The sequence below is a fragment of the Labrus bergylta genome, chromosome 16 (assembly GCF_963930695.1).
Source record: "Labrus bergylta chromosome 16, fLabBer1.1, whole genome shotgun sequence".
NCBI classification, from domain to species: Eukaryota; Metazoa; Chordata; class Actinopteri; order Labriformes; family Labridae; genus Labrus; species Labrus bergylta.
The window spans coordinates 3,063,793-3,091,700 of NC_089210.1; the positions used below are offsets into that span (position 1 = coordinate 3,063,793).

Here is a 27,908-nt window from a genome sequence, read left to right on the forward strand (position 1 = left end):
CACTGCACACCCTTTTTTGAATTAAACATTCATTAGAAAAAGAAAGTCTTTTTTCTTCAATAACACTTTTCCACTCAATAACAACCCCCGAGGACTCAGAAACATATCCGGAGAGCTGCTGATCGTGTTCTCCAGTTCCTCTGTCTCTATCAAGACGTTTCGTATGAAATGCAGTCTTTTAAGAAGCATTAACTTTACGTGTCAGTATCTCTCTTTAAGATGAACTTTCTAAATACAAACTCAAATTGCATTGTCTTAAATTGCGTTTGCTTTTATTCTCTTAACTTGATGTACCGTCATGTGTACACGCACACGGTTTCACAACGTCTTCAGCTTCTACTCTGGAGGAGAACGAGTTGGTTAGTGGACCTAGAGTTATATATTCCACAGAAAACCTGTACAATGACTGTCATGTTTTTTTTTCTGTTATAAATACATTTATCAATACACCAATATACAGGACAAACCATCAGCATCTTTTCTTTTTCTAATCGTTCTTACGAGTTCATCCTGTACAATGATCTCACCATAACTTGAATTAGCAGAAGTTCTGGGGCAGGGCTTAGCAAGCACTTCACCTCGGGAACCCCAAAATGAACTTTTCTAGAGGATGGAGACCCCCACTGTCCCTATTTTAGTAAGTTTTTGCAAAAAAGGCGAAAAGCAGAACATATAATCTCCATGTATAAACTGAAGGACTGAGTGGACATCTACAAAGTAATAAACAAACAGGTCTATGTATTTTAAATTCAGCTCCTTTTTTGTATTTTTGTATCGACCCCTCTCAGTGTCTCACGACCTCCCAGGGGGTCACATCCTGCACTTTAGGAACCTATTTTCTGGAGGTTTTTTAAAAATCTAATCACAGTCTCTCACAGCTGTTATGTTTGCTCTGTTGATTTTTTTTTGTTGTCTTCGCTGAGATCTCGCTTTTCCCTTAATCACAGGTGTCATCGAGCACAGTGCGAGCTCTCCCAGCTGTTGTACCTCTGCGCTCTCCTCATGTTGACTCTCTCTCTGCTTTAACAATAGAAATGTAAGGAGAGGCTTTCTTTTACACGTTTACAGCGCAGTGAGTCAGAGATGATCTATTGGTTCCTTTGTATTATTGTCGTGTTTATGCAACACAGCTTCACGGTTAAAAAGGCTTTGCTGAGATGGAGATGAAGGCAAACGGCCATGGACGCCCTGAGGGTTCTCGCCTTCTTCACTCTTATCGGTGAGTTTTTTGCATAAATCACTGCGGCCGGTATTTCAGTTTAAATGAAGGCATGAGATTTTGTTGTTGTCCTCTTCTATATCGATGTTTCGTCTCTTTCCCTGCAGGTGTTTCCAGCAGTCAGAATCAGACTAAAGACTGCTCATACTTAACCCTTCTGACCCACCTGCAGCTGACACCAGCCAATGACGCGCTACAAATCATGCGCCCCGTGAAGAACTGGAAAAACCCCACCACGGTCGGGCTGGACATGTTGATATTCGGCATTTTAAACGTGGTGAGTACAAAAACAAAATCTCACTCTCAAGAAGTGTGGAGTGTTTGTTTTAGATTATAAACGTGATATTTTGTTCTGCAGGATGAAAAGTATCAAACTGTCGAGAGTCACATCTGGATCCAGATGGTAAGAAATGATCTTTGAGATCAAGATGGCCTTCATCGTCAGCAAACATCAACATCAGTCTCACACTCTTCAGCTTTTCTCTTTCACTTTACCAAAAAAGAAAACCTCCATCTTTCATTTTTCCAGAGTTGGAAGAATGAGTATCTGTCCTGGAATCCTTCAGACTTTTGTGGGATTAACATGCTGACCGTCCCGAAATCGAGACTGTGGCTTCCAGATATCTACATCCAAGAGGAGTACGTATAAAAACTATTATTAAACTACAGACCTGCAGGTTGAATCTTTTTTAAACTGGATCTTTAACAGTATCAGAAGGGAACCACAAACCATAGAGATTCACCGATCCACTTTTCAGTTCTGATACGATTGTGATACCAATACCGATATTTTCACATTATAACTAATAGCGTTGTTGTTGTTGTTGGTATTATATGTGAGGCTACACTAACAGAGGCGCTGCTTGGGGCCCCCAAGGGCTGAAAAACTTAAAACCACATCTGCAGCTTTGACAACCTTAATTTATGTGCATTTTAAAACACACATTAAAAACCAGTAAAAATATCCATCATTATGTGTCATATCCATGCAAATGTACTTATAATAAAAGGAATAAATGTGAATAAGATGGTGACAAATCAACTTTTTAATTCATTATAAAGTCCTTAATCCTTATTTGATACACTTTGAACACATAAATATTGATCTCATCGCTGCTAAGGAACCTTTTAAATGTGCTCACTCACTTCTGATGTTTAAACGTTTGTTAATTGCCCGTATCGATGTTTGTAAAGCCCGATGGTCACCCGTATCCTTTTACAGCAGAGTAAACTAACAGGTGAGCCAGACTGCACAATAGTACAGCTGTGTGTGTTCTTAAGTTTCTGTAGAACACGTGTGTGTGTGTGTGTGTGTGTGTGTGTGTGTGTGTAATCGAGATAAATCAATAGTTCCATTATAGCCGACTGTGTTGACATTAGTCATTTTTCCCCCGAATATTCCTCGGCTAATTAATCTGCGGTCAAAGACCTGTCAGTCAAACTACTTACTGATAACAAACATCCTGCCCACGATTGTTCTTTATTTGCTCTCGTGTGTTGTTTTTTATTTGATTATATTTTGTACTTTTAAGTGACTTATTGTCTTGACCCCTTTCAGCGTCTCGGACACTGGGAGTATCCAAAACAGTAAACTTCTTAAATTGTTGAACAACGGTGTCGTGATTGCAAACTCGCGGCAGCGGCTGACCTCCACCTGTCTTCTCGATCTCAACCTGTTTCCCTTCGACGCGCAAAAATGTGAACTCACTTTTGCATCCATGAACTGTTTTGGTAAATCACGTCAGATTCTCTTCACTCTAACCTCATTTTTTTGTGCGCAGTCAAAATGCTTTTTAACATCTTTGGTTTAATTGTTAACGACTTGTTTTTATCATCTGAAACAGAGAATGAAATATTGCTGGGAACACAAAGCAATGAGTCATTCCTTTATAGAATCTCTGACCAGCTCATGGTTACACAGGGAGAATGGGAACTGGATAACATGACAATAAGGAGTGAATCCATAAAAGAGGAAGGTGTAGTGCAAGCCAGACTTGTATACACGGTAAGAAAGTATTTGTAATGAATTTTGCATATTTTTCAAGCATGTACAATTCTATGAACATGCCTTTTTCTTTTTCTTTTGTTAGGTTTTAATTTCCAGGAAGCCAATGCTTTATGTGATCAATTTTATCGTGCCGCTGTTCTACTTACTGGTCCTGGATTTGGCCTCCTTCTTCATCAATCAGTCCAGTGGTGAAAAGCTGAGCTTCAAAGTGACCATTCTGCTCGCCATCTCCGTCTTACTGCTCATTCTTCAGGACATGTTGCCGTCTACTGAGTCCAACATGCCATATATTGGTGAGCGAGGTTTAAATGTGTCTTGGTTTTGCTCAGGCTTGGAGTTGGTGGCTTATTCCTGTGACAATGTTAAGAACTGTTGTACCTGACAGTTGCCCTTTTAGCTTCATTCTCAATACTTCACTCACTTAGGTCCTCCCAAATGTAAAGATGAACATTTGCTCCCCCTGTTTACTGAATCCCATCAAATTTGGCATGGTTCAACATGGATCCTATCTACACATATCCACCAAATTTGGTTCCAATAGATCAAAATGTTCAGGCGATCTGAGATTTTCTGTACTATAAGAAAGAAAGTAAAAACTGGAGGGATTCTTTTTCTCTCTCCAGATTGGTCGAGAGAGGTGTAGAACAAAATCTGGTAACGGTTGCCCATAAATTGCAGAGTAAAGCACATTGGCATACGATTTAAAATGTCCAAAAAGCTGCCTGGATGCAAAGGGGCGTGGCTTATGACAGACAACGATTCCTTGCTTTATAGTTGAACTGGTGAATGTTTTGGGTGTGGCCTATCGGAACCGGATCAATGCTTTGCCAATGGGACACAAAAGTGTTTTATGTTTTACTTCTTCCTCGGCCTCTAGATTCTGCATGGACTTTGCTTTTTTTATTTTTTTATTTTATTTTTAACTACATTCACCTTAGACTCCCTTTAAGGACTTCTGGCAGAAAAGCCAGTCGAGAACTGCTCATCAGATCCACTTCACAGTCAACACTGCCCTCTCTTGGTGGCACAGCAACACATTTCCAAAGTTTGAAATCCATTGGGTGAACAGTTGGACAAACGAAGGACATTCATACAAATATAAAACGAGCCAGTATGTTTACATAAGAACACATTTATTCTGTGCAGGCTTAACTAAGGATTAAAAACACTTAGACTGAGCTTTGGTTTCAAATGGGACTTAAGCTGTGGTCTCCTGGATGAATGTCCTTTGTTGGTCCCAATTATTGACTCAAACTAAACCTGCTCTTTTCACTATATCAATGGAGGCTTTCCTAATAGCTTTATTGAATTAAAGACTTCTAAGAGAAGTTTTCCTTTAGGATTTTTTACATTAAAAAAGAAAACCCCTGTCAGATAAGTATTTTCCCTCGCGCCAAAAAGATTACTTTTCATTCAAGTGTCTTTTGCACCTTTATTTTAGCCAGTTACTGTGTTGCCGTCTTCGCTCTGGTGGGGATCAGTGTTCTGGAGGCCATGTTGGTGGGCTTCCTATATGACCTGGATAGTTACTGTGCCAGTAAGCGTGGATGCTGTGCTGATACCAAGGAGGAGGTTGAACTGGAAGATGGCTGCCAAAACGGTACGTAAGATGCTCTTTCCTCACCTCACTTTGCTTAAAAACAGAAATAAATTGTAGTCAGAACAGAAGCAATCAACAAGATCCAAATTGCTGGAGATAAACAAGCCAATCAATACTAACTATAGAGCTCAAGATGCAAATACACCTCATGATTATTTACCTGTTTAAGGGTACCACATACCTCTTTATCATTGCAACATTTTTTTTTAACTATCAATTCACAAGTTATCATAAAAAATATTGATTTATGTTGAGATCCCAAAAAACTAGGGCTGTGATTAATTGCTAAATTTTCAGAGTTGATAATAACCATTAATCACATGTTTGAAATTCCAGGAGGAGACGGTTGTCTGTCCAGTGTTTTGAATTTGGACTGCAGTACCCATTTTAAACACTAGGTGTCAGAGTAACATACTGCTCCTTTAATGCCCAATGATCCTACATGTAACTGTTATTTTTTTAAATTTACAAACACACTCTGATCATTGTCTCTCCCTCACAGAGCCCTCTGGAGGAGAAGAGGACATCCAGATGAAAGAGGAGAAAAGTTTTCTTCCTCTGGACGGTCCCGACGTTCTAAACATGCTGAAAGGAATTCTTGAAGAAGTGAAGGCCGCTCGACAACAAGCCAGCAGACAAGGAGAAGAGGAAAAGAAGCCCGGAGGTTACAAAAAAATAGCAGAGATCCTCGACCATTTGTTCTTTGTCTTCTATTTATTAACGGTTGTTGTCTTTCTAACGTACATGTGTATAGTGTGGTTCAGCAAAATCTTAAGATAATGTGTGACAGTGTATGCTTTGATGGATAATAACTAAATATCAGGTGGCTATAAACATTGCTTAACATATAAAGCAACAAGAATACTTGAATTGAGTCTTCTTGAGTTGTGACTTCTACATATTCTTTATTTATTATTCATAAAGGGGTAACAATATCTATTAACCTTTTAGACATAATGAAAATACATGTAAACTGCAGATCATGAAATTAACGTATTTACAGCTGGTTAAAAATGTCATGATTACTGGATGAAAATAAAGTTGTATTGTGTTTATCTTGGTAGTTTTGTGAACCAGAGTTCTTATGACATGTTACATATTTAAAAAACTATTCTGTAAAAGAGGACGGAGGCTTAAATGTCATATCCTACCTCTAATATCCGAACATAATCCCGACATACCAGCTCCCTTTTCTGCACATTCCTGGTCAGCTTGTTAATGGTGCTTTTTTCCTTTACTTCACAGCCTCTGCATAATCTTCCTGAACCCTTAACTCTCTAGAACATGAAAAATGAAATAACCCTTCCCCTATAATGACCAATTCTCTTGTGTTCTGATTTGCATTGGCAGTCAGCAAACTTTTACTTTTACTGTATTAAAAGATGCAGCTCAGAAGAAATGTCTTACATAACAAGCTAGGAAAAGAATCACGTAAACCTAATTTCTCTGGACCTCTTTTAGAGATTTGGTTTAAAAATGTTGAATGGGAGGATGAAATGGTTCCTTATTTTAGTTTGAACGGGTATAAGTGTATTTATGTAATAAACAATAAATTGCTTAAAATTTGTTTTTGGATTTTTCTCTAGATATCAGGGTAGACACAGTCTCTATTTTGTATATATTTTTTACTGATTAGTTCTATTTTCTACACATTATTCTGATTAAAATATATAAAGAGAGATGGCATCTATGTACTGTGAGAATGGGAAACTAAGGCTTGGATTTTATTAATGGCTTGAGAAGAATTTTTGAAGAGTTTTTGAAGATACTTATTTTCTAGTTTCTTAGAATGAAATGAAATAATTTATTTTTACTCGTCGTCCTCCATGCATGCATGTTGCTTTTCCCCTCCACAAAAAAGCTGAAAGTTAGGCATTTCCCAACATGTATAACCTTTACATTATTTTCATCATTTAATGTCTTTAATGCTGCAAAGAGTGTAAAACAAAAATACATTTCTAAATATTTTAAAAGCACCAAAAATCTACCAGAAGTGGAAATGCACAGAAGCAATCACAGACAGGTGTGCAAGTCATATGACAGGTTTATGTATCTTGTGGTCAAGGGGGTTGATTGTTCTGATTGTTTTGATGAGTAAAACAGCAATGATTTCACCAAAGTGTAGTAATATAGTATTAAATGTATCTTGATAAAAATCCACCAGCAAAGTAGGGATAACTGTAAAGGAATATCGCTCAAACTAATTTTATTGGACCTTTCCATGTGATTCAGGCACCAATAAAAGTAGGGGTAAACGTTAAAAGCAGCAATGAGCTAAACAAAAAAAAAGAACGACCATAGCCTTAAACTGCCTTCAAAATAAAAGATTTGCCTATTAACAACTCACCGAAACAAACGTAAGAAGTTGGACACTGGATTTATTTTGAAATCGATTACCGGAAGTTCGACGAGTTTCTTTAAACAGCGGGGGCAGCGGGCAGTAATATTTACAGTCTATGGGGCAGATCAGCTGGTTGTTTAGTTTACTGCTTCACTTAGCGTAAGTGTTAGAGCCTCGCTAGCCAATGTGAAAGTGTTTTTTTTTTTTCCCTTGGCCCTTTTAGTTGTGAACGGACTCACCTCAAATTTATCTGATAACGGAACAGCTAATGTTAGCTGAGAGGGGGACGAGGGGGACGTGTTTATTCCGCTAGCTAGAGAGGGTGACAGCTCGGAGCGTCCTGCTAGCCGAGGAGCTAAAGTAGCTAGCAAAACATTCTGGGAAGAAGAAGAAGAAGAAGAAGGTGAGATGTGTTTACTTCTGTTTTTAGCTTGTCACGTATTTAAAAAAAAATCAGTTTCATGCAACGACACAACGATATACTGATATTGTTTAATGTCAGATAATAATAATAATAATAATAATAATAATAATAATAATAAAATAATACAATTAATAATATATATTTTTTAAATAATAATAATAAAGATGGATTAAGTCTGTCCCAGTCTGCGTAGCTGGCAAGCAGATGTCAGCTCAAGAACATCAACAGTGACTTAAAACCCATAAAAATGTTTAACTCCACTAGAATATGGAACTACATAATGCTGAAACTCTGTTATGAATACAATAAAGAAGTACCTCACTTTCTGCATTATTCTCACAGATATTTATATGGAGTAATTCCCTCCTGAAATAAGATGTGTTCAAGCAGGCTCACATGCTTGGAATAAGATACGTTTTTTTTTTTTTTTTTTTTAAAATCTGTATAAGACTTTGAGAATAACATAAAACAACAACTTCAACTTCACAACTTCAGATGGTCAACACTTTTTATATTTTTTTATATTCAGGTTAGGACTGGGCGATATGGACCAAAACTCATATCTCGATATTCTTTCGCTGAATGCCGATACTCGATATATATCGATGTGTATTTTATTAACAGTCAATTGCACAAGTTCAACATGTACATGAAAACAAACTACCTGTTTGTGAAGTTAATTCATTTTCTGCATAACAAAATAAACACAGTTGTGTATTGTATTATCCATTTAGTTTTTTGGGTTTGACTCAGAGAGAGAGAGAGAGAGAGAGAGAGAGAGAGAGAGACAGTGAGATGAGAAATAGGTGAACTGGCAGCTCTACAGAAGAAACATATAACGTTATTTTAATGCAGCATGAACTATAACGAGATTAACGATATTGTCCTAACCTATATCTGGATTGAAAATATATCGATATATCTTAAAAACTCGATATATCGCCCAGCCCTAATTCAGGTCTAATTACAGATTTTTTTCCTCAACTGTTTTTAGGTTCTTGTTTAAATGTCACATATATTTTTATCCCTGCACGGGTTATGTACATTTCTTGTATAAGTCTATTTTTAATTACACAGTTTAAGTTTGATTCATCTAGAGGTATTCTTTAAATCTTTTTTTCAGGTTAATATATATGTATGGGAGGGAGACGTTGGTTTTGTGGTTTAATTTGTAACAAATGTTTTATGTCATGTACGTCTTTGTAACCTGCTACTGGATGCTTTGAATTTCCCTCTGGATCAATAAAGTATCTATCTATCTATCTATCTATCTAAAAACCTGTCCCAAGGATTAAAGTTGACTGTTTCAGGTAGATTTGTTGCACAACCACCACCACGAGAACCCCCCTCCCCCCATATTATTTAAGCATTAATTTGCACTATATAACAAGTTGCATGTAAATATGTTTTTGTCCCTCAGGTGAAGAGACCCGTGTCATCATCAACCATGGCAGGTGGAATAACAGAGTCCGGAGAACCCTACTCCCCGTTTGTGAGTTTCCTGCAGAATGCTGTTGTTAATAACTAATCTTTTTCTTTTTTTAAATGCATATGAGGTCATGCACGTTGGAACTACTGTTAAAATGTGCGTACTGTGAAGGAAGATCTATAAAAAAACAAAAAAAAAAGTGCACTTTCATTCTAAGCCGCTGAATGCAAAGTCCCACTGACAGAGAATATAAAGTCAATGCTGTAGACCTTTACACTCTGAGTTTAGAAGGTGAAGATTTCTGAGTTTAAGGTTCATGTAGTGGATTGTTTTTATCTTCATGATTATACTCAGGATATGAAGACTGACCATGTCTAGCTGAAGGGTTTGCAGAATTAAGAGAGTTAAAATTCAAACCTTTGGGGTTTTCATCGTGAGTAATGTCTTAGTAAGTAGGTGATGGTGCCGTGAAAAATAAAGAGGAAGCTAAATTGCTTACACATCTTCCTCTTTATGGTGTGAATGAAGCCCTGACTACTCATTTTAGTCTCTGAATCTGCTTACGCCCACATCACTTCACCGCAAAGAAAAAATTCAGTTCGATAAGTTTTTTTATTCTTCTCCAGGAAGCTTGAAGCTCTGAATCATTTAAGCACTCTGCTACCTGATAGCGGGAGAAACGGCTGAACAATTAGTCCAGCTGTCTTCTTCAACAAGGGTTGTGGCTCCCAACAAGTTGTCCTATTGTTATCAAGCCGGGTGCTGAGGAAAAACCTGATACGGTCTGGCCTGAGATTTCCCTCCAAAGAAAGACTACATAATGTAGATCGTAAATATTTGATGGGAATCTTTGAATCCCTGTAGAGAGACAGCGGAGCAGCAAAACGAAAAGGTTGCACGTGGTTGGAATGGGATTTCTCTGAAACTCTGGTGGTGAAACTTGAGTATATAGTTTTTTATTACAGACCGACTGCAGCATCTTTTTAGGGTTTGGAACTTTCTTGGCTGTATTGATATAAAATCTGCAAAGTAATACTCATGTGATGGATCAAGCGCTGTCTTAAGGGCTGTCAAGTGCTCTTTGTTAAAGACAAAAATATAGAAATGATCAGGACTGTAAGAGACCTTGTTGTTGAATTAAAAAATGCTTTTTCAAACCACAAGAAGCCTTCACAGAGATCCATTCAAAGCCACCAAACTCGATTGACAAAAGCAATAAAATAACCTTCAACTTCATTATTATCTGGAAGGAAATTACATCTGCTGCAGGCAACAAGACACGACAGGTACACAAAAGATAGCATCAGAAATACAGACGTAGAGAGAAGTGAGAAACAGGTACTTCAACCGCACTGAGCCAGAGGCGGAAACAGCTCAGACACACAGCACAGAGAAGTGCATTAAGTCAGATAAAGTGCTGTGCAGTCAGTTAAATACATTTTGCACTTGGACTTGCTGGTTTTGTTGTTGCCTTTATTGATACATTGTCTGTGTGTGTGTAGTTGATTGTTACACAGATATTGTGTTGGATTCAAATTAAATTCCGAGGTCACAGTACTCAAAATGCTGTTTGAGATGAATCTGGACCTGACCTCTATCGTCCATCGTTTCCTGTCTCCTCCAGGTGGGGCTGGTGTACATGTTCAACCTGATCGTGGGCACAGGTGCTCTGACCATGCCCAAAGCCTTTGCTTCAGCCGGCTGGGTGGTCAGTATAGCGCTCATCACCTTCTTAGGATGCATGAGGTAAGTCTCGCTCTACTTCAGACTCATTTTCTTTTCTTTAAGACCTGATCTTCATTTTAAGGCCAGTGGATAGAGTATAGGAAATCAGAGGGCGGGAGAGAGAGGAGTGACATGCAGGAAAGGAGCCACCTGGGCCGCCTGAGCCACCTGGGCCACCCGCCTGGAGGACTACAGCCTCCGTACAAGGGGCGCAACCTAACCACTAAGCCATGTGCACCCCTACTTCAGCCCTCAGTTTGTTGCATCATGAACATCAGCTTTACTGTTTGCTGTTTACAGCTCTTATCCATGTCTGACATGTGACCCTCCTCTTTTAGATCTTGCACACAACAGAAGACTGCATGCTTTCATTTCAAAGTTTATATTCAGTCTAGCTTGTACGTGAACATTTGATTGCACTTGTAGTGGTACGTGCATGATCAATCATGGGTTTTCAAGTGAAAAAAAAACTTATGTGATATTAACATGCATTGAGAAGTTAGTAACAGCGGTTTTAGCATTGGATTCACTGATGAGCTAAAAAGAAAAATGCTTCATGCATGTGACGTGTCACAGATGTCACAGCTACAAAACTTGTGTTACAATGTGTATCGTATAATGTGCAAATCACTGGAGATCCAGGACCTCCAGGTTTTTACCACAAAATGAGTTGTACGCGATTTTGAAAGTTAAAGTTTTGTTTTCATGTCATGTGTTTAAAAGAAGCAATGATGTGCTTTTTGAAGGCTGAAACAGAACAGGAACAGGAATTAGTGCTGAGCGAGAAGTTGAAATTTCACGTGTCATTGCGGCCCAAATATGAGGAAATAAACTCGTTGCAAAAGCCGGCATGGCATGACTCATGTCAAACACATGAATGATACAAGAATGAAGTAGTTAGAGGATAATGTTATCCAGGCTTATGTAAGATTACACTGTAAACATTTATGTTCATCCTGGCAGTTATTAACCAGGAAAGCTCCATGATTGCCCCGCTGACCGACTTTCCTTAGTGGGTTGTCAGCTGACACCCGGGTGGTGACTCCTTTAACCCGGCCTGTACTGTTTATGTGTTAACTGGAGCTGCTGCTCACTGAAATGAAGTCCTGTGTGGTGATAATGAGATTAGATAAAGGAAAAAGACAGGCAGGGAAACATGGTCGACGAGGACCTTAAAGGAAAGCACTTCTGTTTTATCTGGAAATGTTTCAGAATCAGGAGAGTTGACTTACTGCCTAACAAAAAAAAAAAAGAAAAACACCAAGCCAATTTATACCTTAAAATTAGAGATGCACCGATTGGGAAATTCAGGGCTGAAACAATACCTACTGACATCGGTTCATGCCACATTATTTGCAGATATCTGTCAATATCGGCCGATACCGATGTTGAACCATCGACGCATCCCTTCTTACTTCTTATCATTATTGCATTATTTAACATATCATGCTGGAATAAAATGAAAGAGGAGGGGGAAATGTTATCCATTGACACCTTTAAGTGTCAACAATGTGTCTGTGGGGTGCTGCTGGCCTAGCGGTTAGTTTCTGCGCTCAGTGTACAGAATCTGTAGTCCTTGAAGTGGACGACCTGGCTTTGAATCCGGCCTGTGGCTTCTCCTGGATCAGGGTTTGAGGCAGTACACATCCTACAGAACAGCTATAGGAAAAAAAGAAAACCTGCCCCATGTGTCTGACCCGATGTCGTGATGAATGGAAAGTCAAAAGGATGATTTTACATGTTTCATTTCTATCATCAGGGTCATTAAAAGCTGCTTCTTAGTCGTCTCATAGTTTTCTGTCTCTCGTCTCTTCAGCTACATGACCACCACGTTTGTGATCGAGGCGATGGCGGCGGCGAACGCTCAGCTGCGCTGGAAGAGGAGAGAACAGGAGGAGGTGAGATGATGAAACAGTCGTACTCTATATGTAAATATCTTCAATGGGATGTCGGCTGTACAGATGACTTTCTATTAGCTGTAAGGATGTATGTCGGATAAAACCAAATATTAGAGAAGTAAACGCTCCTCTCTGTCGGGGGGGGGGGTGGGGGGGGAGTTTGTCTAATAAGACATTAAGCCGAACACTCTTTACACCCTGCAGGCATGAAAGTGGAACTAATGTTTGTAGAAATGCAGCATGGGGACATTTACACCCCTTAGCTGTGGTTTAATGTGCTCGCTGCTCTTATTCTGACATGTTAAGAAAGCTGCAAGCCAAATAGACTTCATGTTTTTATGTACACAGATATACTGGAGAAATAATGTGTCTCAAAATAAACACAAATCAGGAGTTATTTTAGCTGTTGTGAGTGACATCGTGCTCACGAGGAGACAAACAGAAAGACAGATCAATGACATTTCTTGGACTTTGTTCAAAAATAGACCAAATACAAACCCTATCGTAGTACAGATTTAGACTCAACAGAAGCACTGGCTGTGTGCTCAATACAACATACTGCAACATACTGGGAGAGACAACAAGAGACAAACAAATGAAGGAGAAAGGAATAAGAATAAGCTGAAATAACAACAACTTTCAACAGGGGGGAATGTCGTCTCTCTCATGTCGACAGATCGGTCCGGTCACCTGCTTATAGCACTTTGTAAGTTTGGCAAGAAGCTGTGGTTGTCGCTTTAATAACAGTTAAGTTAATGTCCGTGCTTTGTGGACTAAAGACGTGAGGACATAATCTTTGGTTTTGGGAAACTCTGATTGACATCTTTGATTGACAGACCAAACAAAGACTGGATTAATCAAGACAGCTATCAGCTGAGAAAGTAATTTTTAGAAGCAGACCTTAAATATTAAGACAAAGAAAAGTTTATTCATCCCAGAGGGTCATTGGGTTCCTCAGTCCACCACCATACAAACATTTACAAACAAACACCAGATGAGTATGTCAGAGACAACAAACAGAGATGCACACTGGCACCCCCGTGTGGCCTCATCGGGGAATGACACACCTGAGGGCCAGTGAGGTGTTTAGACTAAACACCTTGAAGCGTATTACAAACGTCTCAGGATTTTTTAAGTGTCACAGTAAACTAAGGAACCTCTCTCAGCGTTGATGATGAAGTTTTATATATTTGTGACCCATGAAAATAACGAACAGTATAAAATATTTTCTCTTTTAAACCCGGCCAAAGATTTCTCATTTTATCACCGAGCTGTATTTTTTATTCAGAAGGCGGCGGCTGCTGTTGTTTTATGGTCCAATCAGAGCAGAAGTGAAAATGCGTCTCCTCCCCTCCATCTATTAGAAACCGTCGCAAACACACTGTACTCCATTACCGTCCCGCTCCTCCATCATTTATTATTATTATTTTTTTTACTTTGACTAAAGAAAACAACTCTGTGCACTTTAAATGGCTCGGCCTTTTTTGCTTTGTGTTTGTCCCCGCGGTACAGAAGTCATTTCATGTGTTTCCACTCGAGGAGTTATGAGCCTGAGGACAATAGCCCCGGCTCTAACGGAGCCCCCCGAAAAAAACTTGGCCCTGATTCATGGCTTCTGTTCTCCTCGCCGCCTTTTTCACTCCTACGTAATGGAAAGCAAGAGGAGGGAGGAAGCTGGAAATGTTTGCAGCTGAATGCTTTTTATTTCTCTCTGCTAGAGTGAGGTACATTTATGAAAGTAAAGGCACACCCAGCTATGCATCATATATGTTTTCAGAGAAAGCCTCACTGGAGTGTATGAGGTGTGAAATAGATCCAACAGAGAGGGAATGCTCCTTCTGTCTGTGTACTCTGCTGTAGAAACACTTTAACACTTTACTATCAAGTCGCTGCTTGTTTAGCATCAAATGTGTTGTTTTCGCCGCCTTAAAGCTCGAACACTGTGCCAACCGTCCTCCAGGTCTGCACTCGTTATTCTGCTGTTTTGCCGGGTGGTTTGTGTTTGTTGTTGGTGTTGGATAAATGAGCTCCTGTCGCTTCTCATCTCCTCTACCTCCCTGGACTCCCGCCAGCTCGTCAACCATTAATTCAGCCGATGACACTCGCAAAGTTGACTATCATCGACAGCTGATTGACATTAATCTGCAGAGAGTTCAGTTAATAAAGCGATCGGTGCGAATTCCGAAGTTCTCCAAAGTGATCCCCAGCTGTCGCTCGTTATTTCCAGATGTTTCGATTTAAAACGCTGCGTTTTAAATCACTTGTTAACTGAATGTTTGTCGACGTTCAGAAATTAGAGCGAGCCTCACACCGCTCGTGTTCTCTTCTCACAGGTCGATGACAGCGACTCCACGTCGGAGTACTCGGATGATGATGTCATGGGCCGAGGTCGATCGGAGCCGGAGACCAAGCCTATCTTGTCTATCCGTAAGTACCGTGAGTATTACAAGTGTTCATGTTATCATGGCTTTGTTCCTGTTAACAGTGCAAGTAGCATCGTCAACACAAGGTTCTGCTATACTGGACCGGTCACTGGTACATGCTGGTTTATCAACAGATCATTGCCTGACAAATTCTTAGAGAAGAAATGTCTTTGGATTAAAATTGGGACCCTAAAATACACTGAAGCATGCCCATATTTGCAGTACAGAAATTGACCCTTACAACCTTAATTAAAACATGACCATTTATTTTTTTCACAACAAACCTCAAATTAAAACAAACGTTTTTTAAATTATTGCTGTGATGCAACATATGCAAACCCTAATCCTACTCCTTTTTCAATCTCTATACATATACACATACACAACTTCTAAGTATCAGATAGTAGCAGATCTTCCCTAAGGCCCCGTTTCCACCTAGCATTTTTTTTCTGAGCACCAGCATCTTTTTATAAATTGTTTTAAGTAGAGAGCGTTTGCAGCAGAAGGTGGCTGCCGGAGAAAGAGAGCAGCGTCCAGGGTCTTATTTCCGAGCGCTCCCGCCTATTTTGTGCGGTGACTCAGCGCTCAAGTAGAAAATCTTTCAAATTTTCAGAAAGGCGCTCTTTTCAAAATACGAGAGATTCCCTGTATTTTTGCAGCCCATCCTCTTTGCTGCGTGTCTGCTGAAGTAATAAAATCCTCAAATAAAAAAGCGTGCTGTAAAAAGCAACATTGTCGGTCATGCAGCGGCCGTTGTCGTCAAACTGTTGTCATAGAGACAGAACTGATGTGCAGCACTTTTTTACACAGAAGAAGTGTGAGAAAGCAGGACCTCTGAGAGAGCTCTGAGCTTACGTAAGAAATCAAGACACCGAAATAAATCAAAAAACATCAGGCTCTGTTTAACATTCGACCTCCTCCGCTGTACATAACTTTGACTGTAGATAATGTCTTTGTGTTTTTCACAGAGCGATCCGGAGGTCACGTTGATCATTTCGACATCGTGGAGCGGGTGGAGATGGGTCAGATGGCCTCCATGTTCTTCAATAAAGGTAATAGTCTCCTGTCCTCCAGCACCTAATCTCACTTCCAGTTATTCCATTAGCTGCAGACACACAGCGTGTAGGAGGAGTGAAGGTTGTGTGGGATGATTTTTACACCTTTTCTGTCCAATCTTAACTTTCACAAAAGGAAGGCTGATGGCTCCTTAATTGGAAGTAATTATATATGGATAAATTGCCTTTGGTTGTAATTACCTGTTCGAGACCCCATCAAGGTGCTTAATCTCCTTACTGTGTGTGTGTGTGTGTGTGTGTGTGTGTGTGTGTGTGTGTGTGTGTGTATGTGTGTGTATGTGTGTGAGTGAGGGGGCACAACCTGTACCGGACTGTAAGGCGTCATCCTGAATGATTTGCGATCTAATGAAGCCTGTGTTAGCTAAATTGAATTCACCTTGAATCAAACAGAAAAAGCTCCCGGCTTCACATTTCTTATTCATATCAGTACATCGTCCTGGTCGTGACTTTTAAGCAGCATGTCCTCCTTCTCCTCATCGCCCCCCTCCCTCTCCTCGAGTCCGCTATCACTACTCCCGGCGGCTCCCCTTAAGCAGATGCGGGTGACTCAACCGTCTGCGGCGTCCCTGTTGTCGCAGGAGTAAGAGAACAACAAAAAGGGTCAAAGCTCTGACAACATCATCTCTGCTGACACCTCCAGTCCGTCAGCCTTTTCAACACTAGGTGGTGCACTCGGCACACGCGCAACGTCGCTGCACGAGTCCACGCGGCTCGTGTTCACACCCACACGTGTGAACGCACTCATGCATGCCGTCATGCAGCTCCTGCTGTTAAAGCTGCAGTGTGCTCCCGTCCATTCAGCCTCCTCCTGTCACTCAGAGCGTCCGTCCTGCTCGTGAATGTGAAGTGTTTAAAAAAAAAAACTGTGCTCATGACCTCCTCTCTCACCATGAAGCTGTGCAGGTGGAGCATGTGGAGGTATCGATTGGTAATAAGGAAATTAGTTTTCTCTCCTCGCCGCTCTCTCCACACGCTACGGGGAAAGCTGCCTGGTGACTCTAATCAGGAATGAATTCAATAGGCACGAGTCCCAGCACATACTGGACGAGGAAAAGGGAGACGGAGCTTTTTTGTCTCTCCTGACAGAAAATACCTGCTCGGTTTTTTTTCCTGATATTTAGATCCTTGCGATGTGTGATAGCCCTCTGTTTGTCCACAACTGAATGAAACAGAGTAGGTACCAAAACTTATTAAAAAAAAAAAAACACTGCACAAGTTGCCTGCTACGCTGAACTTACTGTAAATGTCTGTGATGTTTTACACTCAGTGAAGATGAGTTTCAAAGATTTTCATGTTGTCCAACCTCATCACAAATCAAAAGTGTTGCAGACGGCTGCTCTAAAAGTTGAAGGGAGACTTTTTAAAGGTGAAGACAAGCACTTGCAAAAAGTCATATTGTGTGCAGTAATAGTATACTTTGGAGCACAAGATAGCAGTTGATTGTTTAGTAAAGAAAACGCAATTCTTAGTTGTCCCAGACACTCAAAAATACTTTTTAAAATTTTGCATAGCATTCAATAATCATGAATCAGCAGAGAAATTCATGATGCAACAATAGCTTTGGATTCTTCATTCCGCCCCTACCTCTCGCTTAATGTGCATTCATGCTTTACAACCTTTTAAGGAATGGTATGTGACTTTGCGGCATTAAAATTCCTAAAAAATATATGTTAAAACATTTGTCTCTTTTCAAACTAAATCTAAAAACAATCACATTCTGGCCATTACAAATTATTTATCTGTATTTAGACGGCTGAGTATGAAACTGCAAAGTTTAGTCCTCTTCTAAAAAGGGGGGGGGGGGGGGGGGCGGCGGCGTGTGCGGGCTGTTAGGACACAAATCAATTCTATCCAATCCAGGAAATAAAACACTAAAGTGAAAAGGATTATGGATGTGAAGGAACAGATAAACAACATCAGATAAACAGCAGTGTCTTGTTTCTTTAGGGTGTTTTCACTAGAGAGAATTTTTAGGAGGACTTCCCCTGAAATCCTCCTGATCTGGTTGTTTACACATGCACCCTCACACAGCGGGGAGGCCGTCCTGGTCAGATGGGAAGAGGATATAAGATATAAGAATATATTAAGTATTTACCTTTATATCAAGGCTATGTGTAGTTTGACAGAATCACAATATCAACAAAAGAGCATAGTACAACATACTGGAAAACAGAAAACATAATGCAGCAGTTTGATTACATGCACAGAGATGGCACCGGTCAAATGCATACAGTATACGGTTGTGCACTGATAGGCACCAGTACACCCCGTCCCACTCACTCAAAGTGAATTCTCCTGGTTATATCCTGACCTGACAATCTGTGGAAAGAATACCGGGGCGGCTGACAGGAGAAACTCCGGCTCTTTGCGTTCCCACATGCGCCTCATCCTGAAAACTTCCTGATTGAGGAGGTTTTTCTGAAAACACTGTAGAAAATCAGCCCAAAACAAAACAGACCAGGTGCTCAGCTCTTTGTTTGAGCGTTCAAGGAGCTCAATAACACGCAAGAGACTATTGCATTAAAGGGTGTTAAAAACAGTTTTAACACACCTTCACACTCCTCTCGGATCATAAACCAGACGCGCGCGTCTTTCTGTCCCGCAACTTTAACAGGCAATTAAAATGTTTCTCTCCTGCTGTTGAAGAGACACTCTTAGAGGGCATTTGACTTCCTCCTGGACTGAAATTGACGCGGCAGCAGCAGCAGCAGCAGCAGCGGAGTGAAGGCGGGCTTGGAAGAAGGCCATGGGTATCGTATCGGGCTGACCTGCAGCCGCTGACAGGAATGTTGATGGGGGCCGGTTTATCTGCACCAGCGAGGAAAAGGTGTGACGACAACCTTCACATCGACGATTTGAAAGTTGATTAGAAGACGACTTTGGCTAAAGTCACAAAGAGAGATGGACTGAAAAGAGCGCCGTCCTTGCATCAGCATCTTGCCTCAGCTCTCCCCTCAGCCTCTGTGACGTGAAGCGGCAGGTTAACATGTGCAAACAGCGAAGATTGTTTCTCTGACGTGAGGCGTCGTCCCGCTGACACACAGAGGACCGTGGTGGAGAATAGTAATTCATCTTCACTGGCTTCTGTTTTTTAATGAGAGCCAAACATGGTCACATCCATTTTTTAACACTTCAGTGGCTTTTTACTTAAATGTCAAACTTGAGCATCGAGAGCAAATGAAAATGAAAACTAAGAGAGCCTGAGCCAGCGGGGAAGATTAATGGACATGTTTGTTAAAGCCTGCAGCACAATCATTTTCCATGAGCCACTGCTACTATAGCTTCCTGTGTCAGCGTGGTAAGAGATGCACTTTAATTTCAGGGTTGTAACGGGCCGACTGTGATCAAGCCGACAGATCGATATGACAAGTTGAGTCCGAGGGGAGAAGCTCACTCCATGAAAGCTTTATTTGTTACTCAAGACAGAACCAAGTGAGGGCTGTTTTGACTCTCTCCTCTTTGTTTACTGATGGTTAGAAGCACCAGTGGGAGAGAGGAAAAATGTGCTGAACTCCTGAAAATTCTCACACATTTTTAAGAATGACTACAATGTCTGAATTCATTCACCCCGACTTGATGCAGACTTGTTCCTGCCAACCCCTCGGTGAAACCTCCACGCTTACTCAGGGTGAGCCGATGTGTGAACACAGCAGGTGATGGTTCTCGGAGTGAGTGGGTGGGATGATGACATAGTTCAAGCCGAGCAGAGTTTTTCTGCTTTATACTCTTCACTTGTCACCTCAGCTGTGTGTGCTCTTCTGTTACAGAAACCTCCTTCAACATGTTGTCATGATTTTAACCCAGACACAAAGACTCCTCTCATCTGTTTTTTCTTATTGTGAGAGGGTCTGTTTCATACATTATTCTGTATATGTTAAAGGAAATTCCAGAAAATAACAGGACCTAAACGACCTCACATTGTCTGCAGCTCATGTGTCAAAGGGACTTCATGGATCAGATTGTGTAAATGGATTTGCAGGAACTTCACATCTGGGTTCAAGCTTTCTTTGCATGATTAGTAGAAACCAGATAACGTTCACATTCAGATATACTTTATTAGTCCCAGAGGGAAAATGTTTCACTCTCTTATTATTTAAAACATGCACAAACAGGATGCTAACATGCATCAAAGGAGAGACGTCAGAGTGAGTGGGTTGCACACAGATGAGTGCTCGAGCGGTTGGGGGCTTGGTGCCTTGCTCAAGAGCATCTCTACAGATCCCAGAGAATGAACCAGTCCCAATTTTCTTTCTTAGTAAGGTTTGTAGTGGGACTTGAACTCATGGTTCCCACCCTTATGTCCCACAGACTGAGCCACTGCCGCCCTGAGAGTCTTCAATCAGCATTTTGTCAGAATGAATCTTTTTATGGCTCGGTCATTTGTGCTCAAAGTCTGAAGAAAAAAAAGATCAATAGATGGAAATCAAAATCAGAAACACGCCTGACTGGTAGATCATTTGGTTATCATTACTGGTCGACGGCAAGGCGACATTAAGTTTGTTTTTGGAGACTTTGATGCCCACTGAAGGTTTCTGAAACACAGTGCTGTCATGTTAGAAACCAAAGAAGACCCATGTTGACTGAGCAGGGCCTATCACATGTATGTATTGTTATTGTTTCTTATTGTTACTGTACTGACTGCGTAATCAGTCTGAGGTGTTGACAAGGTGGACCTAAATTAGCCATTTTCCTAACCTGCTCTGTCCTATTTACTGTTAATGGTGTTGTTGCCTCCGAGGCCGGCTCAGTTTAGATTGAAAATCTGTCATCGCACTTCATCACAATTTCCCTCTGTGACTCACCAAAGGAGTGGAATCTGAATATAAAGAGAGGCAGATTAATGAGGTGAAATTCAGGGTTAAGATTCACTGTCCTCCTTCTTTCTTTTCATGGGCGTCTTCTGATGAGTTATTTTCTGACCTGATTTCCTGAAAACAAATTTAATCCCCAGTGTTAAACCTTTATATGGTGAACGAGAGCCTTCCCATGTCATGCACTGTACGCAACCATGGCTGCTTTTTCCCACAGCTGCACTGCACACAGAGGATGTTGTCAGGTCCGCTGTCAGTCAGGAGCACGAGCGATGATGAAAAGCGATGCGTTTCACAGCTACATGGAAGACCGGGCCCCTGATTCGCCCCGTGGCTCAGAGTAATTGGGAAATATTAGTTACACAGCCGTGAAGGCCTGCATCCCCGTGGTCATGCAGAGCCCTCGCCTCGGCTATCGCTTACCGACAGCGACGGCAGAGTACAGTACGTTCTGTTTCGGCGATCTGCCACTGGGACGCTAATATGAGTCGTCCAGCGTCACGCCACAGGAGACATTATGCAGCGGGAGAAGGATTTGTTTCATGGGCTGACGATGTGAGAAAGACGATTGAAAACAGAATTCTGCTTTTTCCTTAACCATAATCCACGAGTCTTTACAGTGTGAACTTGGACTATATTTAAAATCGTATTGCATCATTCAAGTTCTGCATCAACTATTGGTACAGACATTAGCATGTATTCTGTGAGTGTAGGGCACAAGAAGGAGGTTTAAGTATGCATAAGGACAGAGAGGTTAAGAAGAGGCAAGAACATTTACAATTTATTAAGTCATCAGTTCATCACCTTAAAGGGAGACTTCACCCGTTGAAACATGAATCTGGATTGACATTGGGTCATATATGTAGAAATGTGAAATACATTTTGAAGTTGGTGCCTTCTTGGCCGAGAAAAGGCAGAAAGTGTAGTTTTGGCTCATGTTGATGAAAGACACCAAATCCCAGAATGCACAGCACCGCAGGCCACTCAGGCTAAGAGTTCCCATCTCAGGGGAAAATGAGGACGGGATGCACGACCATTCAAAAACACCACCAGGTATGTTATCTGGCCAAAATGGGAAGCCAGTGAAGTATAGCAAGGTTGCTGTATTATGATCAATTTTGTCTGACTCATCGATCACTGTTTTCAATCAACATGATTTCTGGAGTCTTACAGCCCCTTTGTGGCCATGCGGTCCATCTTGTCTTTGGACTGGCGCCCTCGACTGCGTGCCTCCTCTCTTCATATTTTCTTTTACAACTAGATGACATGTAGTTCATAGGCTTTGTTCCTTGTGTTTTTAACTTCTATCTCAGTTTAATGTAACTGAATGATAGGCTAACCTCGGCCCTTAATTCATAAAAGAGTTAGTCCACCCTGTGAAGCTGTAAATCTGTCTCCTTTTACTCCTTTTTTAATGGACTCCATGCTCTAATTTCCTTGTCAGTAATGTATTAGCTGAGGGGTCCAGTTGGATGTTTGAACCTCCCTCTGAGAATTCAAGAGCGTGATGGATGTTCGGTGCTCTGGGAGGATCCGTCTGCTGGTTAAAAGCTCTCGATCTTGTCTTGGCAAAAGGCGGCCATGCCCGGACGGGGGTCGTAGCCTTTCCAGACGACTGTGTGTGTGGGTGAAGAGGAAAAAGTGAGACGTTGGAAGAGCTCGTCACCGTCGGAAAGTAAAGGCTGATGAGCAAAATTTTCCTTCATGGGCTGATTAGTTTTTTAATTAATGCTATAAATATTTTTTCATTGGACCAATAGGATGTGCTTATGCCGCGCAGGCTGCTGTCCCAGAAAAGGGATGGAGGGATGAAAGGAGAGGAGGTGTGGATGAGAGTGCATTTTAATAGAGATCACACCAAAGCTGTAAAGTTTGACATGAACGCTCCATCACAAATATTTTGGGGTGAGGTGTTCGGATAAAAAAACTCTTTTTTTTTTTTTTTTCTAACCTTTTAAAGGGAATTCATTTGATTTGAAACCTAAGCCCCTTATTCTCCTTCAAACAAAAGTCGAGGTGCTTACTGACAATTCAGAATGACTTGAGTCATCCGCTCTAACAGGACAACACAAAAGTGAGCTTCAACATAAACATGGAGACCAAATGCACCTGATGAAAGCACCACCACTAAAAGGTGTTTTCCCCCCTTAAGGCTCAGATTCTTATTCCAGGTGACACAATTACACAAAGTGGCACTAAAGAGAAGGACATCATAGTTGAGACAAGATAATTTTATTGAACTAGGGCTTCTTGAAAAAAAACTACAAATGACAAAGAAATGACTTAAAACAAGTTTAGCGTTTTTTGAATCAATAACATTTGACAAGATCAAACTAATAAAGTAACCTGAATGTCTCTTTTGGGGTGAAAGTGAAAGCTGTAAACTGTTAAGACTGTAAAGACAGAGTAAAGATGCTTTGGATTCAGAGACGACACCGAGACCTTCAAAAAGTGGTCTCGAGATCGAGAACGAATTCAAGTACTACAACACTTCTGGCTACACAAAAAGCTTCTTACTGATAAACCATAGGGTCTTAGCTTTTACTGTCAGATACTTAAAATATGTTGGCGTCATTTCAGCCATCTTTTCTTTTCCTTCTGACCTGAAAATAGGTAAATATTCCAAAACAGAATTCCCCTTTTAAGGATCTGTTGATTTTTCTCCACAGTGACACAAACATCTCAGTTATTTCTAACTGTTTTTTCTTCATTGTTTTTGTCTTTCAGTTGGATTGAATATGTTTTACATCTGCATCATAGTCTACCTGTATGGAGACCTGGCCATCTATGCAGCAGCCGTGCCCATCTCTCTAATGGAAGTGGCTTGGTAAGACTGACTTCATCACACTCGTTCTGAGTTCAAGTGTGAAATTAAACTTGAATAAAAATAGATTTAATGGATGTTCTCTTTGAAGAATATTTGCCACTTTCCGTCTTGGCGAGACGCAGCTCCTCAGTCTTCATTTCATTGACTCCTCTGCCCCCCCCCCCCCCCCACTTTGGTCCTGTTGTCACCTCCTGAACTCCAGATTAAGACAATAAAGCTCTAGTGACAGAGGCTGACCTCTTACGGGGAGCTCTTGGCGTCTGAGCGGTGTTGACTCGCTTCCAGATAGATTTTTATTGGAAGTCCTTTGGCAGCACGGGGTGAGAATGAGGTATTTCATATAGTTACAGACTCTGCCCTTCAGATCTTGGACCACAAAAATGGCCTCTCCATTTTTAGTGTTGTTTAAGTGCCATGATTTCAGAACGATGGCTAATATAAAGTTTCTGGTCGTTTCAAACTGTTTTTAAAAAACAAAGTTGAAGAGAAAGTTTTTTAACACACAGCCACTATAGCTCCATAAATGACTTCAGTTTTTAGAGTCTAAAGATTCAAGATTCAAAAAACTTTATTGTCTATCACAAATGACCTTTTGTTGAGGCTCAACATGAAAACATACAAACATTCACACTAACACTCACATTAGGTCATAAATAGCTAAAAGTACCATAAATAGGTAAAAATACATTGCTTATCTAGCCTTGCTAAATGCTAAATGTGCAAGAAGTTGACTTTTGAGTTTTTTGAAAGCTTATTTTTCCCCCTCCACAAAAAAGCAGGACTTTATTAGAGTCCTAACGTTTCAATGTTTATGTTGTTGGGCTGATCTCAGCTCTGATGCAGCCTCATTGAGCGACATGCAGCTTTTAGTCATTAAAGCTTTTTTTTTTTTACTACTATCCTGCCTCTTCCATTGTGTGAATGTAGAAGAAATCAATTTCAAAGTGGATACTTCAGCTCAAAAGCATCCCAGTGTAAAGTCTTTCCTCTTAGTCTCCTTTTAATTGTTGTTGTGACAAAGAAAGCCTTTTTCCTCATCCTGTCCCGAGGCGCGGCAAACTGACGCCGTCTTATCGTATTAAATTCTCCCCCCACTGTGGTCCAACGCTCGCTAACCTTCCAGCAAAGAACAAGTGTGAGATGTAACTGAGAATTCAAAAGCAGTTTGCTTTGCCTGAAGGCACGAGAGCCAAAGACTTCTAAGTAGCATGAGCGGAGCCGGATGACTAAAGCTTCTTCTGTCATGCTTTACAATGATGGGGTGTGTGATATTACCTCTAAGAAATACTCTCAACCTCTGATTCTGACTCATCCATTTAAATGCCATTTTACATGATAAGCCATGTAGGGAGAGTCTAAAGTGTGACTTTTAAAGAGCATGGTTGATGAGCTGCAGTGTGCATCAGAGCTTTAAGGTAATCATGATTTGGTGTTTGTTTCTGTTTTTCTCCCTGTGCAGTGGAAACCACTCCTGCAGCGCTGGAAGTGTGAAGTACAACGACACAGACCCGTGCTGGGGTTCAGTCACAAGGAAGGATGCATACCGGGTGTTTCTAGTAAGTTTTGTTTTCTAAATGGATCTCAATGATCAGAGCGGTGAGGGGCTTCCTTCTTAAAGTCCACTGCTCCTATCAAAATGACACTTACATTTTCATATTCATGAGGTTTTTACCACAAACCAAATGAATAAACAACCAGACCTGATCATTCAAACCAGTAAAAACACTAAATAAAGCTCTTTAAAATATTAAATATCCAATTCCTTGTGGACACCTGATGTCTGGACAACTGTGAGCTGAGCTAACATGAGCTCATGTCATTTATCAGATCACTGAGGATCTGAGTTCTCGCTTTGCTGGATCAATATTTAAGAGGAGATTCTTATCTGATGAGGCTTTTACGGCTGGTTAAATAACAAATATATATATATATATATATATATATATATAAGACCAAATCCTACATTTGTTTAAATCAGCGGTTCCCAAACTGTTCAGCCCGTGACCCCCAAAATAATGGTGCTAGCAACTGGGGACCCCTATTGTCCCTGGAGGTGGTTAAAACATTTACTAGGCCAATCCAAATACTGGCATTAGAAGAGCATAGAATAACACAACAGCCCAAACAGAAACACTAGAAGCAGAACACACCTAATCTCTTGAACTAAGTTTTTGTTTATATTTTCACAATAATGGATAAGATATGCTATTTTACATTTTTTGTGTGTTTTTGGACAGAATCTTGCAACCCCTCTCTCAGTGTCCCGCGACCCTGCAGGGGGTCCCGACCCCCGCTTTGGGAACCACTGGGTTAAATAATACATTTGAACAGGTGGATAAGATAGTTTTTAATCTAATTAATTGGCTGTGTCCGTTATACCAGTGGGTCCAATAAACCAGTGTACCATGGCTGCCTTTCTGCTGGCTGCAGCTCTGATAACTTCCCTACGTCCTCTCTGAGTCCCTCCCTTCCTTAAACTTCCCCCCGAACACACCCACCTCTGCAGTCCGTCGTCTGTGTGTGTGTGTGTGTGTGTGTGTGTGTGTGTGTGTCCTTGAAGACTTAAGCGAGCCAGACTCTGTGATTTCGTCTCGAGCTTTAACTTTGCGCGGCGACAGTGATAGATGTGCTGATCTCCTCCTGTATAATCTCCCAGCCTCCCTTTCCCGTCCTTGCTTATGCCGTTACAGAACGAGGAAATAATTTGGCAATAAATGAACTTTTCCCTTTTTATCTCCTCCGGGGACGAGCCGCTTACTGTATGGAAGCGAAATAGGAACAATGCTGATCTGTAATCTCTGGTCCATTTGTTTACACTTGCAGCTTTGCAAACTCATTTCCCCGTTTGCCCGTGTCGCCCGCTCAGGGGAATAGAAACACAGCAGTAAGGATTTTTGTTTATTTTTTAAAGTACACTGACAAGAAAGGAGCACTGACCTAACCTGACCTTTATCTTAAACTTTACTGCCCTAACAAAATTCTCCTCCTAAAATGTCTCCTTCTCCTCGCACTGATTTATCCGATTTGTCAGATAACTGTAGGCTTCAGCCTCCCGTTCTTAAAGTCACTGCAAATGAAGACATCCATACACAGGGTCTGAAATGAAGACCCATCAAGCACCTAATGCAGACACAGTTTATGTTTGGCAAATGAATGTTGCATGGCTATCTGTCACATGGCGGGTAAGTTGCAGCGGATAGCGAGCTACCTTGATTTTGCAACGATGATTCTCACCCTTTGCACCATGCTCTTCATCTTCTTCCCTCTGGAGTCTGGACCGAGGTTTCTAGTCTCAAGGTGCAGAACAAAGAGGTGATTACTTTGTCCTCCGATTACGGCTCCGCTGCATTCAGACTGAAGGCGAAGCGTAAATATCAGGGCTTGAAACGGCCGTCTGAATATGGCTAAAGTTTCTGCATGAGACCTCATCACATGCCTCCGTTTGCTGCCTTAAAGATACCTCACATAAAAAAAAAGCTTTGTTGGCAAAGAACCTGGAATAAGACTCTTTCTTTGTCAGTCTTTGAAGATCTTTAACCTATTTTCAGGTTTTTGTCTTTGATATTACTCGCTTAAAAAACATATCTTTATAGCCAAAAACCTTTTCTTATGTTTTGCTCGATCTTCCGTTAAATAAAGCCAAAATCTTTGAGCTGTAATGAAACATTCAGCAGCTTCCTTTATCTTGTATATATCCTATTATTGTAGCCCTACTTGGTACTTATTGCTTATTTTATTATCTCTATTTTATTTTATTTCCTACTGGTGTATTGTGTGAAGAGCAATTGTAACACTGAGTTTCCCCCTGGGATTAATAAAGTATTTCTGATTCTGATTCTGTAGAGTGAGTTTGACTGCCTCTTCGGGCCGCTGGCTCTGGCCTCAAAGACACTGCACAGACTCTGAATGATGAGTCTAAATAATTGACTGTTTCTCATCAGCTATGCTTTACCCTGTGGAAAGAGCGATCAAAAAAAAAAAAAAAAAACCTGCCTTACCCAGAACCCACCTGGGCTCCTTTGTATTCTCAGTGTTGTGAGCTGAGCTGCAAGGACAAAGTGCCCTTCGTTCATAGTATTGAACCAAATGTCTGTTTTTGTAACGGACTATTTCCATTCAGGTTAGTC

At 40.8% G+C, this 27,908-nt stretch overlaps 2 protein-coding genes across 3 annotated transcripts in view; both read left to right on the forward strand.

The window, feature by feature from the left end:
• The first annotated feature begins 412 nt into the window (after positions 1-412).
• LOC109994106 (5-hydroxytryptamine receptor 3A) lies at positions 413-6,393 on the forward strand. Its single transcript, XM_020647275.3, has 10 exons — positions 413-1,036; positions 1,131-1,219; positions 1,327-1,496; positions 1,578-1,622; positions 1,749-1,858; positions 2,778-2,950; positions 3,064-3,224; positions 3,310-3,520; positions 4,669-4,827; positions 5,330-6,393. The coding sequence occupies exons 2-10, from the start codon at positions 1,180-1,182 to the stop codon at positions 5,605-5,607; spliced, it is 1,347 nt and encodes a 448-aa protein (XP_020502931.2). The 5' UTR covers positions 413-1,036; positions 1,131-1,179; the 3' UTR covers positions 5,608-6,393.
• Positions 6,394-7,275: 882 nt separating this feature from the next.
• Positions 7,276-27,908, forward strand: part of tmem104 (transmembrane protein 104) — a 54,441-nt gene continuing 33,808 nt past the window's right edge. The window contains exons 1-8 of one of the 2 annotated variants that reach the window (XM_020647278.3): positions 7,276-7,571; positions 9,013-9,084; positions 10,646-10,767; positions 12,563-12,644; positions 14,978-15,080; positions 16,036-16,119; positions 23,682-23,781; positions 25,241-25,337. In XM_020647278.3, coding sequence (XP_020502934.1) covers positions 9,040-9,084; positions 10,646-10,767; positions 12,563-12,644; positions 14,978-15,080; positions 16,036-16,119; positions 23,682-23,781; positions 25,241-25,337 — 633 coding nt within the window. In that variant the 5' untranslated portion in view covers positions 7,276-7,571; positions 9,013-9,039. The remainder of the gene's footprint in view (positions 7,572-9,012; positions 9,085-10,645; positions 10,768-12,562; positions 12,645-14,977; positions 15,081-16,035; positions 16,120-23,681; positions 23,782-25,240; positions 25,338-27,908) is intronic. The other variant, XM_020647280.3, reaches the window with a different exon arrangement.

Excerpts from the sequence above, each read along its gene's own strand:
- LOC109994106 (XM_020647275.3), top strand. The coding sequence starts at position 1,180 with ATGGACGCCCTGAGGGTTCTCGCCTTCTTCACTCTTATCG. Across the intron at positions 1,497-1,577 it reads TATTCGGCATTTTAAACGTG|GATGAAAAGTATCAAACTGT; the intron begins GTGAGTACAAAA and ends TTTGTTCTGCAG. Across the intron at positions 4,828-5,329 it reads GGAAGATGGCTGCCAAAACG|AGCCCTCTGGAGGAGAAGAG; the intron begins GTACGTAAGATG and ends TCTCCCTCACAG.